This window comes from Clarias gariepinus, chromosome 15 (genome assembly GCF_024256425.1).
Source record: "Clarias gariepinus isolate MV-2021 ecotype Netherlands chromosome 15, CGAR_prim_01v2, whole genome shotgun sequence".
In the NCBI taxonomy this organism is placed as follows: Eukaryota; Metazoa; Chordata; class Actinopteri; order Siluriformes; family Clariidae; genus Clarias; species Clarias gariepinus.
In genome coordinates, this window is record NC_071114.1 from 20,278,509 (window position 1) to 20,295,229 (window position 16,721).

The 16,721-nt window shown below is 36.3% G+C and overlaps 1 protein-coding gene across 2 annotated transcripts in view; it reads left to right on the top strand.

Moving 5' to 3' along the window:
* adamtsl3 (ADAMTS-like 3) overlaps positions 1-16,721 on the top strand; it is a 180,260-nt gene that overhangs the window by 99,711 nt on the left and 63,828 nt on the right. For both annotated transcript variants that reach the window (XM_053513528.1, XM_053513529.1), the window contains exons 5-8: positions 998-1,043; positions 3,153-3,389; positions 5,999-6,125; positions 14,015-14,089. In XM_053513528.1, the coding sequence (XP_053369503.1) occupies positions 998-1,043; positions 3,153-3,389; positions 5,999-6,125; positions 14,015-14,089 (485 nt within the window). The remainder of the gene's footprint in view (positions 1-997; positions 1,044-3,152; positions 3,390-5,998; positions 6,126-14,014; positions 14,090-16,721) is intronic.

A 16,721-nucleotide genomic window follows, 5' to 3' on the forward strand; every position in this document is an offset into this window, starting at 1 on the left:
CACAGTTTTTTGCACCCATACGTGCCATTTTCTTATAAACTTTGTACACATCTGTCACACTTAGGCTGGACAAGCAGATGTGTCCAAAATCTAATTAAGCTTTACTGAAGATAGTTAGGTGTGCTCTTTGTCCCTCTTTGTCTTTGAATTTTAAGTGTCTGCTAACCTGTCTTTCTCACAAGATGGTAGAAAATTCACTTTGTACTGTATTTAGTTTCTTTTTTATTAGAAGTGCGGTGAGGGTCATCCTACCCAATGTTTTTCAATACATATTGTACTAAAAACTTTTTTTATAAATCATTATTCACATACAAAGTCACTTTAATCTAAATGATGATATCTGATGCACATGTAAGCCAAGATGTAATACAAATGTAAATACATAATTATATGGCCACAAGAATTTTGGCCACAATATGCCAGAGTGTACTGATCAGTTTTCCAACCAGCACAGATTACTTAAGGTCGACTACCAGTGTTCATTTCGAAACCTTTAAAATAATTTGTTGTGAATTCTGATGCAGACAGATTTTGTACAGAGCAACCAAAGAACACAGAAAGTAGAATGTCAGACTGATTTTACTGTACATATTGTCTGTACTGTACAGTAAGTACAAAAAAACAGATGCAATTTATTGATTATGTTTTGTTCATTAATTTAGATCTATGCTACTATTTATTCATTAATAGTATATGCTTAAATTTATGTAGTTCAGTTATTGTAACATAAAACATTGTTTTAAAAATCATGTTTTTATTGCACAGATTACAGTTAGCATGATTTTGGGCTGAGAACAACAAAGTTAAAGCTGGTGTATTATAAAATAATACAACATAAATATCATTAAAGGACCCCCCTTTAAAGTGTACCCCCTTCATGTAGGTGGCGTTTGAACACAGATCATTTGCTTTCATTGTCCGATATGTTGCAAAAGATGTAAACTGGGGATGACTGTTTTTTTTATTTAAATATCTTCTCTTTTTTATTACTTTGCAGGAATTGTGAAGGAAGAAACATACGTTACAGGACATGCAGCAACACAGTGAGTCCACATGGGACATGCCCAGCAGGACCCATATGTATGCTTTTCAAATATCCAATTCCAGATGAAATTTTCATTTGCTTTAAAACTATTGTTTTTGCTTTAAACCTAATAAACAACCAGAAGCATGTCATATCAACAAAATCAAAAACAGAATAAACATAATCATTTGAAAGACACAATAGTAGAGTCAAATTATCATTAATGCCAATTTTTTTTGTCACAGTCACTGTGGCTCAGTTATAATTTATAGACGGTATGAGTTACGGAAATTATGCACTCCTTATGTGCCACAGTATAGTATGTCCCCTATAAGCTCGCCAGAAATAGAAATGTCTTTCACATTCCCGTCCATTTTTTTATTTAAATAACTTGTGGTCTAGCATATGGTAAAGTCTCCAGCTTCATCCCTTTCAAAGAAAGATGGGAAAGAAAAGTTTTCCGTCTAAATCTATGCCTTTTGTGTATCCAGCCTCCATGTCTCCATCAACACGCAAGAACCCATCTGTCGCTTTTCCATCCACTTTAATCAGCGGCCGCTTTTTACACTATTGAAGTGGTTTTCAATGGTTTCGTGGTTGCACGGTCAAAGCCAGTCGCTGCATAATATTCAAAATGATGGTGTTAAAAATGTGAATCTTAAGAACGGGTCTTTGTGTGTCAAATATTATTAGTAGCATATTGACAGAGTTAGCTCAAGGCTCGGTTTCTCAGGTGAATGACTGTTCTTTTTATTTGAGATCCTTGAAATGCATGCCTGCTGTTCCTCGGTGCTGCTCCGGCCCCACCCTGATCGTTTACATCATGCATGATAATTTGATAAATCTGATAACTGGAAAAGATCAATCTTACAAGATTTAACCAAAGAAGGAGGATATAACAGACTTTAAACTCAGTGCTACATTTTTGAATATTTTATTGGTAAATATTTAGTTTTGGGATTTTTTTGGTTACAGATCACATTTGGTTTTCTCTTTTGCTGTCTTTATTTATGTATCCAGAGTCAAAGAAATGTTTTTTGGGCAAGCATCTGCTCCTGGACCCAGCGTATGTTTTCCAGCATTCACCACTATAAAGACTCATTCTTCCTCAACTATTTTAATCTGAATATTTAATGACATTTCATAATGACCACTTTATTAGTGTGGATGTAAACACATATTTGTGCAAATAGAGTGTATTTTACAATCATAGTGCAACTATCTTTTAATGTCTTTTACGTATGACCTGGTATGTGATCCTGTATTCTGAAGTACATTCTCAGAGATCCCTAAATAAAGACAAGGCTGTATCACGCTCCAACATCCCACTGCCTGCATATACAGTAATACAATACACCATTACCTATCACACTGCCAGATTTTTGGCTGATTCACGATACACCGCCTTGGAGTGAGAAAAGCATGTAAGAAGGTGTGAAAAAAACGTGCAATTTTTTTTTTTACCAAGTTTTTACTGTTTTAGTTCTTGGGCGAGATAATCGTACATCAGGCAGCATAGTGCATAACACATAGTGCATAACACATAGTGCATAACACGGCTGCCAACATGTCTGACAGTAACAGCGAGTTGAAGTCTAGTGCTTTTCACACTGAAGGCACCTTTACATGTGCTTGTCTCAAGGTGCAAATTGCCTTTAATGCCTCTACAAAGTGATGGAAATGTGTTAATTATGAAAAAGCTTTGAAATGAAGTGTAAGGGAAAGGTCAGCAAAAAGGTACTTTGGTAATCCAGTGATTGTAAATTGTTAAGGAATAAGGAATTGCATTTAATTAAAAATTTGGATGACTTGTTCTTTATTTAATTGAAACAGAATACCGGTGTAATATTCATTACAAAACTCACGAAACATTCCACACTCCAAATATGAATACAAATACTCTTTTTAGTATGTACTGTAACTAGCTGGAAAAAATTATTCTTGATCTTACCAAATATGTTCTTAACATATTAAAAAAAAAAAAAAAATTGTCTATTTTTTAAGAGAATGTGTTGTTTGAAGTATAAGAACGGTAAAGTATGATTATATATAAGTCTTTTTTGCTAAAGTTTAGAGAGGGGTAATTAAGAAACTAATAGTTTTTTTGTTGTTGTTGTTGTTTGTTAAGGACTGCCCTGTTGAGTCAGGTGACTTCAGAGCTCAGCAGTGCTCTGCCCACAATGACATCAAATACCAGGGACAGACGTATGAGTGGATTCCAGTGAGCTATGACCCAATCTCGCCGTGTACCCTCAAGTGTCAAGCTCGAGGGAAGAGCTTAGTGGTGGAATTGGCACCTAAAGTTCTGGATGGCACTCGGTGTAAAGCTGATTCTTTGGATATGTGCATCAATGGCATATGCCAGGTAAGTCATACCTTTTTATGGGGGGGGGGGGATTTCCACTGGGGTTTTTAGTGAGCATAAGCAAATAAAATTAAGAAATGTCTTATATCATTTATATCTCCTCCTACACATTGATTGACCAACCTTTTGAAAATATTTAGTTATTATTCACTTAGTAAATTAAATTAGCGAAATAAATGATGGTACTCCTAATGCGAAAAAAAGGTACAAGTCAATAGCTTCAGTTAACATAGGACAATAATGATTCCACCTTGACCAAAGCATGGTTGCTGGTACCAGGTAAGATGATTTTAATATTTTGAAAGATCTCCCAGGATTTGCACACACAACGCTCACCAATGTGTACCCAAAAAGGTGCATTGAAGCATTCTGTGGGTAAAAGTGCCTTGTCGAGAGAGGACCACAGAAATGACAAACTGGAATCACACAAAGGACACAAAATGTTGGACCTTGAGGCTGATGGGCCACAACAGCCGAATACCAATCCAGATTTCACCCCTGTCAGCCTAGAATAAGAAACTCATCTAAACTGGACAGTTGAAAATAGGAATATATTACAGTACATATAATTGTTTCAGTAACTAAGTCAGTATGGAAGGTCTGGGTAGGAAAATTGGCACCAATGATGTTTAAACACTTGGATAAGTATTTCTTGTGGCAAACGTTTATGGAAAAGAGCTAATCCTAATTTACAAACAATTTCTCTATAGAAAAATCTGTTAGGATCATTATTGCATAAGTTATGCATTTTAATGTGACCCGGCAATTTTGATCTCAGTTCAACATAATCATAAGGCAATACATTAATGTTCAGAAGTTTGACTTTGACTGGCTGTGTTTTTGTTTAACAACAAATTGCAAAGTGGCACAATTTTGTCTAAGAACACCGCCATGAATAAAGAATGATACAAAAACATCCTCTGAAAGCAACTTTTACCAAGCATTCAAAAAATGCATTTTCCTGCATAATAGAGCACCTTGCCACAGGCAAAAGTGATAACTAAGTTTTTTGGGGAGCAAAGCATAACAAAATCCAAGCATCGATTGTGCAAGAATGGGCTGCCATAAATCAGGATGTGGCCCAGAAGTTGATTTACAGCATGCCAGCGTGAATTTTAGAGGTCTTACAAAAAAAGGGCCAACACTGCAAATATTGACCCTTTGCATAAACTTAATATACTGTAATTGTCAACAAAAGTCTTTGACACATATGAAATGCTTATAATTATACTTCAATATACAAAAACATCAAAGCAGCCGACTTTGTACAATTTTGTAGAATCATTACTGGTGTTGAGACATGGATTCATTACTACATGCCTGAGAGTAAACGGCTGAGTATAGAATGGAAACACCCTCAATCGACCAAACCAAGAAAAAGTTCAACCAAAAGTCAACATCAGCTGGAAATTTGATGCTTACAGTTTTCTGGGATTCCCAAGGGCCAGTGCTGGAACCATATCAGGAAAAAGGTTCAACAATCAGCAGTGCTCATTACAGTGAGATGCTTATTGGAGAACTGAGGCGTAAACCTTTGATTAAAAGTTCAGCTGTCCAACAATATATATATATATATATATATATATATATATAAAACAAAAACAAATATATATTTGGTATCCTTTTGGTGTTTGTTTTAGTTTTACTCATCGTTCATCATTTAGGAGCTTTCTTTGCAAAGTTCACAAAATTATAATAATTCAAGAAAATGCAAATATAGCTACGTAAAATTTTGTTACGAAAATATTCCAGCATTTATATTAATATCGTCTTTTTCTCTGATTTTGTAACAGTGTTCAAGAGGCTGGTACAGGGCATTTATGGCTCAGTGGTTCTGCTATGTGGAAGGCCTGGGTTTGAATCCCAGCCAATACCTAAACCCAGACACTGGATGCAAGGCATCCTTGGTACCAGTCCCAAGCCTGGATAGAATAGAGTCTTGTGTTAGGAAGGGCATCTGGTGTAAAACTTGTGCCAGGTTGTGTGTGGAAAGATGATTTGCTGTGGCGACCCTTTGATGGGCAGAGCCGAAAGAACAACAAAAACATTTTAAATGATGGTGGTAGGGGGATTGGCCGTACTAAATTGCTTTTTGTAAATGGTGCTCTAAATAAATAACAATCGGTCTTAGGTAATTGTTTTAGACAGTCTAGAAATCATCAGACAATATGTGCTTGAAGTAGAGTCACTGGTGCTTTGCATGGAAAGGAGTCAGTTGAGGCGGTTCAGGCAACTGGATGCGTCAAACCTCCTGGATGCTTCTCTGTTTCGAGCATGGCAACAGGGAGATGAGCCCTGCGCAGATCAAGAGCAAGATGGAGAGATTATATGTCTTGTCTGGCCTGGACGTGTCTAGGTATTCATTAGAGGAGCTGGAAGAGGTAGCTATGGAGAAGTGGTCTGGGCATCTCTGCTTGGTCTGCTGCCCTATGACCATACGCGGATAAACAGAAGAAGATGGATGGATGGATCTGTTGCTAAACTCCAGTAATAGACCAGACAATGTTTTAGGCCTCATCATTTCTAAATGATTTAATCAGTAAACAATAAACAATCCAATATCATGTTTAGCTCCTTTTTTGCTCTCTTTTTTTCTTTTCACTCTACAGGAAGTGGGCTGTGACAGGCAGCTGGGCAGCAACACTAAGCCGGATAACTGTGGAGTGTGTGGAGGAGATGGCTCGAGCTGCCGCCTGATCCGAGGCCAATCACAGATACATGTCACGTTGGAGGAACGTATGTGCACACACACATTTAAAGATTAAATAGGGAACATTTGTGTTTATGGGTTTGGATTTAATGCAACATATAATACTGTACATATAAACATTACATATACAATCTGACCTCTTACAGAAGTTTGTTTAATACTGTATTTTGTTCCAAGGTACTTTGGATTATTTCAGTGAAGTGCCTCCAGATTTTCATAAATTTCTTTGATTATTTAATGGAGCTGTTCAGGCACAACGTTAAAATATTGACTTTGTGTCTCGTTATGATTTTGCGGTAGTTAAGTGAAGTGCGCTTATTTTAATCAGTGCCTGATTCCAGGTCAAGGATAAATGGCTCTTTGAAGGGTGCAGAGGGTTTGCGAATATTCCGAGGCCAGTTGTACATTCTTCGAGTTCTCTGTTCTTTTGCAAGAATTGGCAGGTTTATTTGTATACTGGATTTTTATGGCTCAGCCAGCCGACGTATTGCTACACATGCTGGGAAAGGGGATATTTTCGGGTGCTTGTAAAGAATTATTGATTCCGTGTGAGGCTACTAATGGGTTGCATTTTTAGAAAGGTCCAATAGCAAATTGTTACACTCACTGTAATTCTTTCTCTCTTGGCAGCATGGGTGCTTGGATTTGCTTACTGACTTTTAGACTTTGCAGACATATTTGAGAGTTGTTTGATATTGTTGAAAGGCCTCACTAGACATTGCAGTTGTTTGAATTGCTGAATTGTTGAATTGTAATTTCGATGCCATACCTCTGTTCTTTCGATTTGCCTGCTCAAGTTATTATTATTTTTTGTTTAAACATTTATTTATAAGAATGAGTTACAAGTAAGTCAAAATCCAATCAAAATATAGAATTTAAACAATCATTGGTTAAGGGGTCAACCTGTAGCTCTTTAGCAGTGCTGGTACTTGAACAACCCTAGATTAACTTACACAATGTAGAAACACATCTTTTTTTTAGATAGTATTATTATTATTATCTTAGTTAGGTGCAGTACAGTATATGACATATACAATTAGAAAACTGTTGTACTTTATTGTACTTGTACTGGTACTTTATTGCCTATTTGGTTTGATTGCATGTTGACACTTATTTTTAACTTAAAATGAATACATTATAAAATAATTACAGAACTTACAAGATTAAAAACTATTTGCTTTAATGACTCTTCTAAACCACACTACACCGAAACCAACACTTTCATTTACCATCCCTGAACATCTTCTGCTTCATAAACAAAATTCTGTGTCAGTGTGCACATCACTTAAATGTTGCTTTCAAACAAGAATATTTTCTATGTTCTTATATATTATAAATGTATATATTATAAAAAAAAATTTAACCATGCAGAAAAGAAAAAAATATATGCCACACTCTTAATGAACTTAATGAATAATCAGCTTAGATGCCTGACAGTTTTGCATTGTTCTTGGAAAGGCCTGTGCGTCTGTATTGACTATGCCAGTTCATTCTAAAGTCATGTTCCTCATCAAAACCCCCCTTTCCTGTCAAGTGACATGTCTGAGTGCTCAGATTAAGATGCACTTGAACGTTTGGCATTTCCTGGCTGCAGTGCTATTTGCTTTAAAAGTGCTTGCAGCATAACTCAATCCAAAAGCCCTGCACTCAATCTAATAAATGGCACCTTGCCAATAACTCACCACTCATCACTACAACATCCAGGGTTCTTTTATGTACTTCAGGGTAAGCCTGAATAATCTGAAAGGTTTTTCTCTCTAGAGTCTTCTGTCCCATTGGCTGGGATTCAGGATCTTCCCAGCTTGTCATTTTTAATAATTTGTCGTTAATGAGTAGTAAGAAGGCTTCTACTGGGTTATTGGCACTTTTACTTTATTCCTCTGCTCCATGCTGTGTTCCTGAATGACAAGTGCAGAATAACATTCACAACACCAGTCTGTATTTTTTATTCATTTTTTTTTACCCTTCATGTGTTCAATATTTGTCACTGCATTTTTCCATTCGCTAACTTGCCCACAAGTAAATATTGTGCCAAAAGCAATAAACTAAATGAAATCACCTAAATTATTAAATAAGTTTGTTTCATACGTATATTTCATAAGAGAGTATATGAATATTTATTTCAAAATTATTTCCTCATGCTCCCAGAACCAGTTTTAAACTATTTGATATTTTGAATGTTGGGATTGTTATCCTGGAATAATATGCCCATGCCATCAGAGAACAAAAAATGCATAGATTGCATAAACTGGTCATTCAGTACATTCAGGTCGTCAGCTGACTTTATTTTTATTTTTTGCTTACCTTTTTTCAACATAACATGTTGAGCCCATACCTGACCAACCGAAGATCAACCCCAGATCATAACACTGTTTCCATAGGCACTGTGCATGCTGGGTACATCACTTCATAGTTTCATAATTATGAGTACACAAGTGTATTCATAATAATGCATCACTATTTTGAACTACCTGCTTATTATCCTCAAAATGACCAGAGCATGAACACTTGCTTTTTTTTAAACCAGAAAGAAATCATTGGTATAAAATGTTTTTTCTTTGCTGTTGAGTGCAATTCAGTGTAGTATAATAAAATGATCTATGAATAAGAAACCTTAAAGGAGCAAGCACCTTGGTATATTAGTAATATATTGCTATACTATATAATATAATACTATATTGTGTCCTATTTATGTTCATCATATAGGGTTGAATTGGCATTTCTTTACTGTATTTCAGCATATTTACAGTTCACCACGTGCACTGACACCTAACATACTGCAGTGACATCAAACCGAGACAGTGACATTAGGTTTAAAACTGCTTCTAGCTTAGGGCCAATATTAAGCGAGAAAAAATAGCTGTGAGTGTAAGGTAGTGTGCAGACCTCTACTCTGGCACGAGGTGCCCTTTATATGCTACTGCACCACAATTGTTACATTTGTGGGGTTTAAACATCATCATTAATAGAAAGTGCAAGGGAAGCTGACAAAGTCATGTGGAACAGGGTTACTGAGGGTGCTTATTAACAGGGTATGTGGGGCGCACTAAATAGCAAGCACACAAATCCATTTGCAAACATGGAGCAGTGAATCGAGCAGTGACTCAATTATGAAATAATATTCGTTTCTTTTATTTGTTTGAATTAGCACCATATACAGGTATACTTTAGATTTTAATGGTCAGTATTTGGTTTGTGGATTTTGCCATTTTGTTTAATACCATCATCCATTATTTCAGCATAACCTACTGTAGGTACTGTACCATATTGGACTGGCAAGTTTCAAGCCAAGCTTTATTTGATACACACAGTATTTTTCCCACACCACTGACCAGGCCTCAAAACATTATTACATGATTCTATGCATCGAATTTCAGGTTTTTCCAAAAGTGATTATATTTAGGGGCACCCGAGACACAGGCTCAGTTTCACTCCTGGATGCGGTAGCCACTGCCAGACTGTGCAAATGGCTCTCTTTTTCCTTGTTAAAATGCATAAATAATAACACATCTCTCGTAAAATCTCAATCCTCATATAAAAGGGGTTTTCCTCTATGGCTGGGAAGGGGCCTACTGGTCAAGTAGGGGTTGGTTTGTAAGAGGACTAGCAGCAGATCAAGTCATCCTGTAATCATTTAGGACCATATCAAATCTTAAAGCTACAGTACATAATGCGACGTTGTGTCATAAAAAGATAAATGTTTTTCAGAAATGTAAGTCTTTGGAATTTCTTTTTTTATTTTTTATTTCTCACTTACAGTACATTCCTGATCACTAATTTACTCATTCATCCTTTAACCTACTCATTCATTCATTAATGATAAGCAAAGAGCAACACTTAAGTAAAGAGCGTTTACAAGGATCAAACAGAGCATGGAGTAGTAAACGCAAAGAGTCAGACCACTGAAGTTAACAACAGCTCTTAAACAGGTGAATAAACACCCAAGTACTCGCACATGGAAGCCGTAGGAGCTAGCGTAAAACGCCTAAACAAAGCACGGGTGCCGGTAATCAATCCTAATAGCTAGGAAAAGGGTTGCGCGCTGCCTGTGTTCTGCTTCACTTTGCGGTCTATTCCGTTCAATTGCATTTATTTGTTTATGATTTTAAGAGACATTTAAAGCAGAGACACAAAGCAGCTGTACGGAACTACAGATGCAGATCCCTAATGAGGAAAGCAGAGATGACTGTGGCAAGGAAAAGAAACTTTAAGATGAACACACTGAACTCCAGTCACACTGAACACTTTGATCATAAATCAAGCTGGTATACAGATGTAATGGACTGAAGACAAACAGTACTAGGTGTACTGAATGTTCTGAATGATTTCAGCAGCTTTTTCCAAAAGGTTTACAGGATTTCATAAGATAAGTGGGGTGGAATCTACAGTATGTGGAAACACCCATAAGCAGTGTGTGAGACACAAGTGCAGAACTTTACAAACGGAAGTAAAGGATCAGGAGAAATTAGTCAGGAGCAGGATGTGTGTCAAGGTCAGGCATCAGGAATACACATGCATTTTAAAACAGAACAGGGTATACTTTATGCCTTTATTATACAGATATCCAGTTAAAAAGGTTGAGTGGCTGTAGGCCGGGGCTATAGCCAAAATGTGACAGTAATTTTGCCACTCTGGGATGTGCTACATGTTTTAGGCAGCTGATTATTACTAAATAGTGCATTAAGTACTGTAGTTCACTCATTGACTCACTGACTCACTTATTTACTCATTGACTCACACAGTTATTCATCAACTGAGTAACTCATTTAATTACTGACACACCCACTGACACATTGATTCACTCCTCATTCTCAGACACTCACAAACCTACTCATTCATACATTCACAAAATCATTGACAACACATCAGTCACAGTGGTTTGGCGTCCATTTAGGGGTAGCTCATTCAAATTGCCATTGTTTAAGTGATTATTAAAAGGGAGAAAGCTGGCACTAGCCAATTTTAAGAGAAGGTTTGAACTCGCATACAGTATTACTAGTATATAAAGTAAATGGTCCGAAACTGAAGAACATTTGATTATGCCGAGAGGGTTTTTTTTTTTCTATTGATATTAAAAAAGTTTACTCAGTCTAAACAGCCTGATACCTTTACCAAGCTACACTCTCATAAAGGTTACTTTAATGTTTTGTTGGACCGCCTTTGGCTTTGATTACTGTGTGCATACACCATGATATTGCTTTGACAACCTTATGGAACATCACAACATTTATTTCCATCCAGAATTGTATTCATTTTTGGCATGAGCTTTTGTTGTACCGATGACTGGAAATAATAATAATAATAATAATAATAATAATAATAATAATAATAATAAAAACTAAATATAAAACCTTTTTTTACAATGTAACTTCAAATGTTTATGTAATCTCTGATCATGGGCATCTATCTATCTATCTATCTATCTTTATATATATATATATATATATATATATATATATATATATATATATATACAGTATATATATATATATATATAGATAGATAGATAGATAGATAGATAGATAGAGTATATGTAGTTGAAACTAAAAAAATTTGAATATCGTGCAAAAGTTAAACTAATATCAGAGATAGACTCATTAAATGCAAAGCAAGATACTTTAAGTCGTGGTTTGTCATAATTGAGGTGATTATAGCATACAGCTCATGAAAACCCCAAATGCACAATCTCAGAAAATTTGAATATTACATGCAATCAATAAAACAAGGATTGTACATAGAACATATCGGACCTCTGAAAAATATAAGTATGCATATGTACTCAGTACTTGGTTTGGGTTCAGGTCAGGCGAGTTTGCTGGCCAATCAAGCACAGTAATCCCACGATTCATTGAACCAAGTTTTGGTGCTTTTGGCAGTGTGGGCAGGTGCCAAGTCCTGCTGGAAAATGTAGTTAGAATCCACATAAAGCTTGTCTGCTCCAAAATCTCCTGGTAGGCGGCTGCGTTGACCCTGGACTTAATGAAGCACCAGCAGATGACATGGCTCCCCCAATCAGCACAGACTATGGAAACTTCAAACTGGACTTTAAGCATCTTGCAGTGTGTGCCTCTTTATTCTTTCTCCAAACTCTGGGTCCTTTGTTTCCAAATGAGATGCAAAAGTTGCTCTCATCAGAAAAGAGGACTTTGAAGCACTGAGCAACAGACCAGTTCTATTTTTTTCTTTAGCTCAGGTAAGACGCTTCTGACGTTGTTTGTTGTTCAGGAGCGGCTTGACAAGAGAAATACGACATTTGAAGCCCATATCCAGAATCCGCCTGTGTGTGGTGGCTCTTGATGCACTCAATCCACTCCTTGTGAACGTCCCCAACACTTTTGAAAAGCCTTTTGCTGACAATCCTCTCCAGGCTGCGGTCATCCCTGCTGCTTGTGCACTTTTTTCCTTCCCACTTTTCCCTTTCACATAACTTTCTATTAATGTGCATTGATACATTACTTTGGGCATATCCAACTTCTTTACCTTTTGAGGCTTTCCCTCCTTATGGAAATTAATAATAAAAAAAAAATCTGTTTCACCCAAATGAGGATGGGTTCCCTGTTGAGTCTGGTTCCTCTCAAGGTTTCTTCCTATTACCATCTCAGGGAGTTTTTCCTTGCCACTGTCGCCCTCGGCTTGCTCACCAGGGACAAACTGACCGTTTTAATTCATACAAATTTAAATTTCATACAAACTTAAATATTCTTTTGATTGTGTAAAGCTGCTTTGCGGCAATTAAAATTGCTAAAAGCGCTATACAAATAAAATTGAATTGAATTGAATTGAATTTATAAAGTCAATAATGGTTTTCTTCACAACTGTCAGGTCAGCAGTCTTTCCCATGATTGTGCTTCCTACTGAACCAGACTGAGAGACCATTCAAAGGCTCACAAACCCTTTGCAGGTGTTATGGCTTAATCAGCTGATTAGAGTGGGACACTTTGAGCCTAGAATATATTTTAATTTTTCGAGGGTTACCTATGTATACAGTACTATGCAAAAAGTCTTAGGCACCATATTCTATGCTGTACCAATTTTGTTTATATTTTGAATATACTGTATGTTTATCATGTCTGCATAATTATGTACAAAATCATTCAGTATTTCCATATATAACTAAAAAATCAATAAATAAACAAAATTACAGGAGAATATATGCATGGCTGTAAAGGTAAAAAAATAGAACAAGACCAGTTTTCAGATAGAAACAAAAAACCTAATGTACGCTCCTGGGATTTACATAAAAAAAGAAAGGTGCGAGTGTGACAAAGTTACCAGAAGAACTCATATTCTCCAGCAAGCTCAGTAAAACCTAACAACTATTTTACTTTAGTATTGTGCAAAAGCCTTGGGCACATACAACGCTTTTGAAAACATTTCTGCATAAAGGAAACTTCTATAAAGAGCAATAAAGAGTCATATAAAATAATAAAATAAACAGTCAATATTTGGAGTGAAAACTTATTGCCTTAAATCATTAGGAGTTTTAGACACAGATTTGTGCAGTTTTATAAGCCAACAGCTGTAAGGTTTTACTGAGCTTGCTGGAGAATGAGTTCTTCTGGTAACTTTCAGTTCAGCATTGCAGTATCCTTCTAGACTTAATGGTGCATTGGACAATTCCTAACCTCATTCCATTGGACCAATGTACGCCAATAACTTGACCCTTCTAAAACACAGTAACATCTTTTCCATGACTATGGGATATGTCATCTGACAGTCTGTGATTTTATTTTATTATTATTTTTATAATGCATACATAGGCATTTTAAAAATAATATGTTTATTACTATATACGACTAACATAACTGTCATAAAACTCTCATAACATAATTTTCCAGTCCACACGACTGAGACAAAGCAAAATGAAAGCGGTCACTCTTATTGTTTTAACATTGTTTCTTCGCTCTTTTTAAAGCCCTGAAGACGGTGGTTGAGGTTCCTCTAGGAAGCAGAGGTCTGAGACTTACAGCCAAGGGTCCGGACATCATAAGTGAGTTCCTGGATTTATTTTTGTTCACTACCTCAGCCATTGTATTGCACTAAACAGCACAGAACTCTAATCTGGCTTTGTGATCTCACCCTAAGATGAAAAAATAATTCTGATGCTGATGTCTAATTACCGTTTAGAGCAATAATGTGCTTTAAGATTACATTTAAACCCATTAATTTCAAATACAGCTACTTAGCCATAATATGTTTAGTGTTTGAATTTTCTAAAGTTTCTGGAGATTTTTTTTTTAAGTAGAGCAGTGACTCACGTCAAAAAGACATCAACTGGTTCCTGGTTCTCTAAGAGCGTTATTTTATTTTTAAGTATAATATATCTAATATTGTACTATTAATCACTTTAAAACTTTGGCTATCCTGTATTCTATTGTGTGCTTGAAATTATACATAACTACATGCTTATTTAAAAAAACTAAAATAACTAAAAATAACTCTTTCTGGATTGACCAAATGTTGGATTGGGGAAACTGTAAAAAATAAAAAAGATACTTTAAACAACTTCCAGAATTTCAATCAGCATGAAACCAATGGAAGACCATTTTCCAATTTATACAAATCGGTGGAGTAGTGCTTCGATCCTAAGCTAGGGTTACTGTTTTAGTTTTTCTTTTCCACTTTCCAAAAACATACTCCTTGGTGAATTGTCAACTTTAAGTTGTACGGCTGTACAACTTATACGTTACATGTGCTTATGCATTGCAGTTGATTTCTGTATCGTTCAGGAAATGTTCACATAAATCTGGATAAAGGAAAAAGTTCATGATGATAAAAACTTTAGGTAACAACAAATTAGGTTCCTGGCTTCCTAAAGAGATTTCAAGTTGTAACATTTGCTGATATGTAACCATTTTCATGTGTGTGTGTGTGTGTGTGTGTGTGTGTGTGTGTGTGTGTGTGATGGGGTGGTGGTTTATTTAGTATGTGGTTGTTTGATGTAATTTTGTTACATTTGGCATGCATACCACCTGTATATCCTCGAACACTCATGTGCCTAACCTCTTAGTATTATTATAGTATTATTCTAAGTTCTTTTATTGGTTATTATTAAAGATTTTATCTTTCCCAAATGGGTTATTTTAAAAGCACATGGAAAAAAGTGGTAGAACTGTGCAAGAGGGGACCTTTTTACCTTTTGGTGTACATGGTGTGGTGAAGACTCTATGTCTTTCCTAAACCTCAGAATTGCTCAATTGCTCACCCTACACCACATTTGTCACTTGCAATCTGATGGTGTCATCAAATACAAGGAGTAAAAGCTTATATCTATCAATAGCGGGATAATAAAACTCCTCAGGCTGAGTAATGCATTATGTGATGTCAATTCTCAAAAGTATAATAAGAGTGATGTGGGAAAATATTATACACACACACACACACACACACACACACACACACACACACACACACACACACACACACACACACACACAGAGTGCTGTAGCTGCAGCTGTATTTGTGAAATGTTTCATAAGGACTCTTGTACAAAAATTATAGTTTAAATATTTGTAATTTGTACTTTCTTTGGGTGTTGGATGTGGACGTTTAATTTCCTAACCTTCCTTCCGAAAGCATTTGGGGAAAATGAGGATGATAAAGTGACTATTGTACATGTTGTTAAATCAGTTAAATCACTGTTGGGCGTTACAGAGCTGTCAGTGAACCAGGCTGTAAGAAATTAGCTCAAATAGAAATCAAATCTCGTTGGAAGATGTTTAACGTTGGAAATAATTATTTTATGCAGTTACAACTGTAATATGCTTTAAAACTGACTGCACACTCCACACCTTTTCAAAATCACTGACGCTTTCACATTGCTTGTGATCAACAACACATCACAAGTGGCTGTAGAGATGTGCACACAGTTATTCACCTGAAGAGATGCCCATCATGCCTATTCCCCAAATCCTGCATTTTCATATAATTAAACAAGGACGCTGTCTATCATATGGCCTTGTGACTTTTTCTGTTCATAAACAAAAACATATACAGTAGATGGATGATTAAGTGGGCTCAGGGATCTACTGTGCATAAGGACAGATGAATTTGATTTCTTCACAGGGCCTCTGTGATAAATTGCTGCACACTGCATGTGGTCACCATGAGTGCACAGAGCAAGTGCGAGTGCAGCTGCGGAGCCTCAGCGTAAGTCGATGACTGAGAAATCAGGGGTATAATTGTTTAGTGTGCACTAAATCCTGTAGCCTGTTCGCCATCCCCATGCACAAGAACATAATGTGTTTACACACACAGTAAGAGGGACACAAATGTGTACACATGCACATATACACACTTTCACCTGCACTGAAAAAAAAAAAAAAACGCTCAATTTTTCCCCTCTTGAAATGAATACAGTGTGTAAGAGTTTGGAAAGCTGCCATGCTGTGTTTTCACAGATCATTTACCAGGAGACTCACAATGTGGATGTGGAAATGTCCACTGGAGACAAAAAAGGTAGAAAATGGAAAGAGACAACACATACACTGCCAACGGTACAGTGCGCAGCAGTCAAGTTCACGAACTCCAGAAAAACTAAATATTATCAGAAGCAAGTTAGAGATGGATAATCAGATTTCCTGTAGATGGGGCCACGGTTACTGTTACCATGCTGAGAGAGA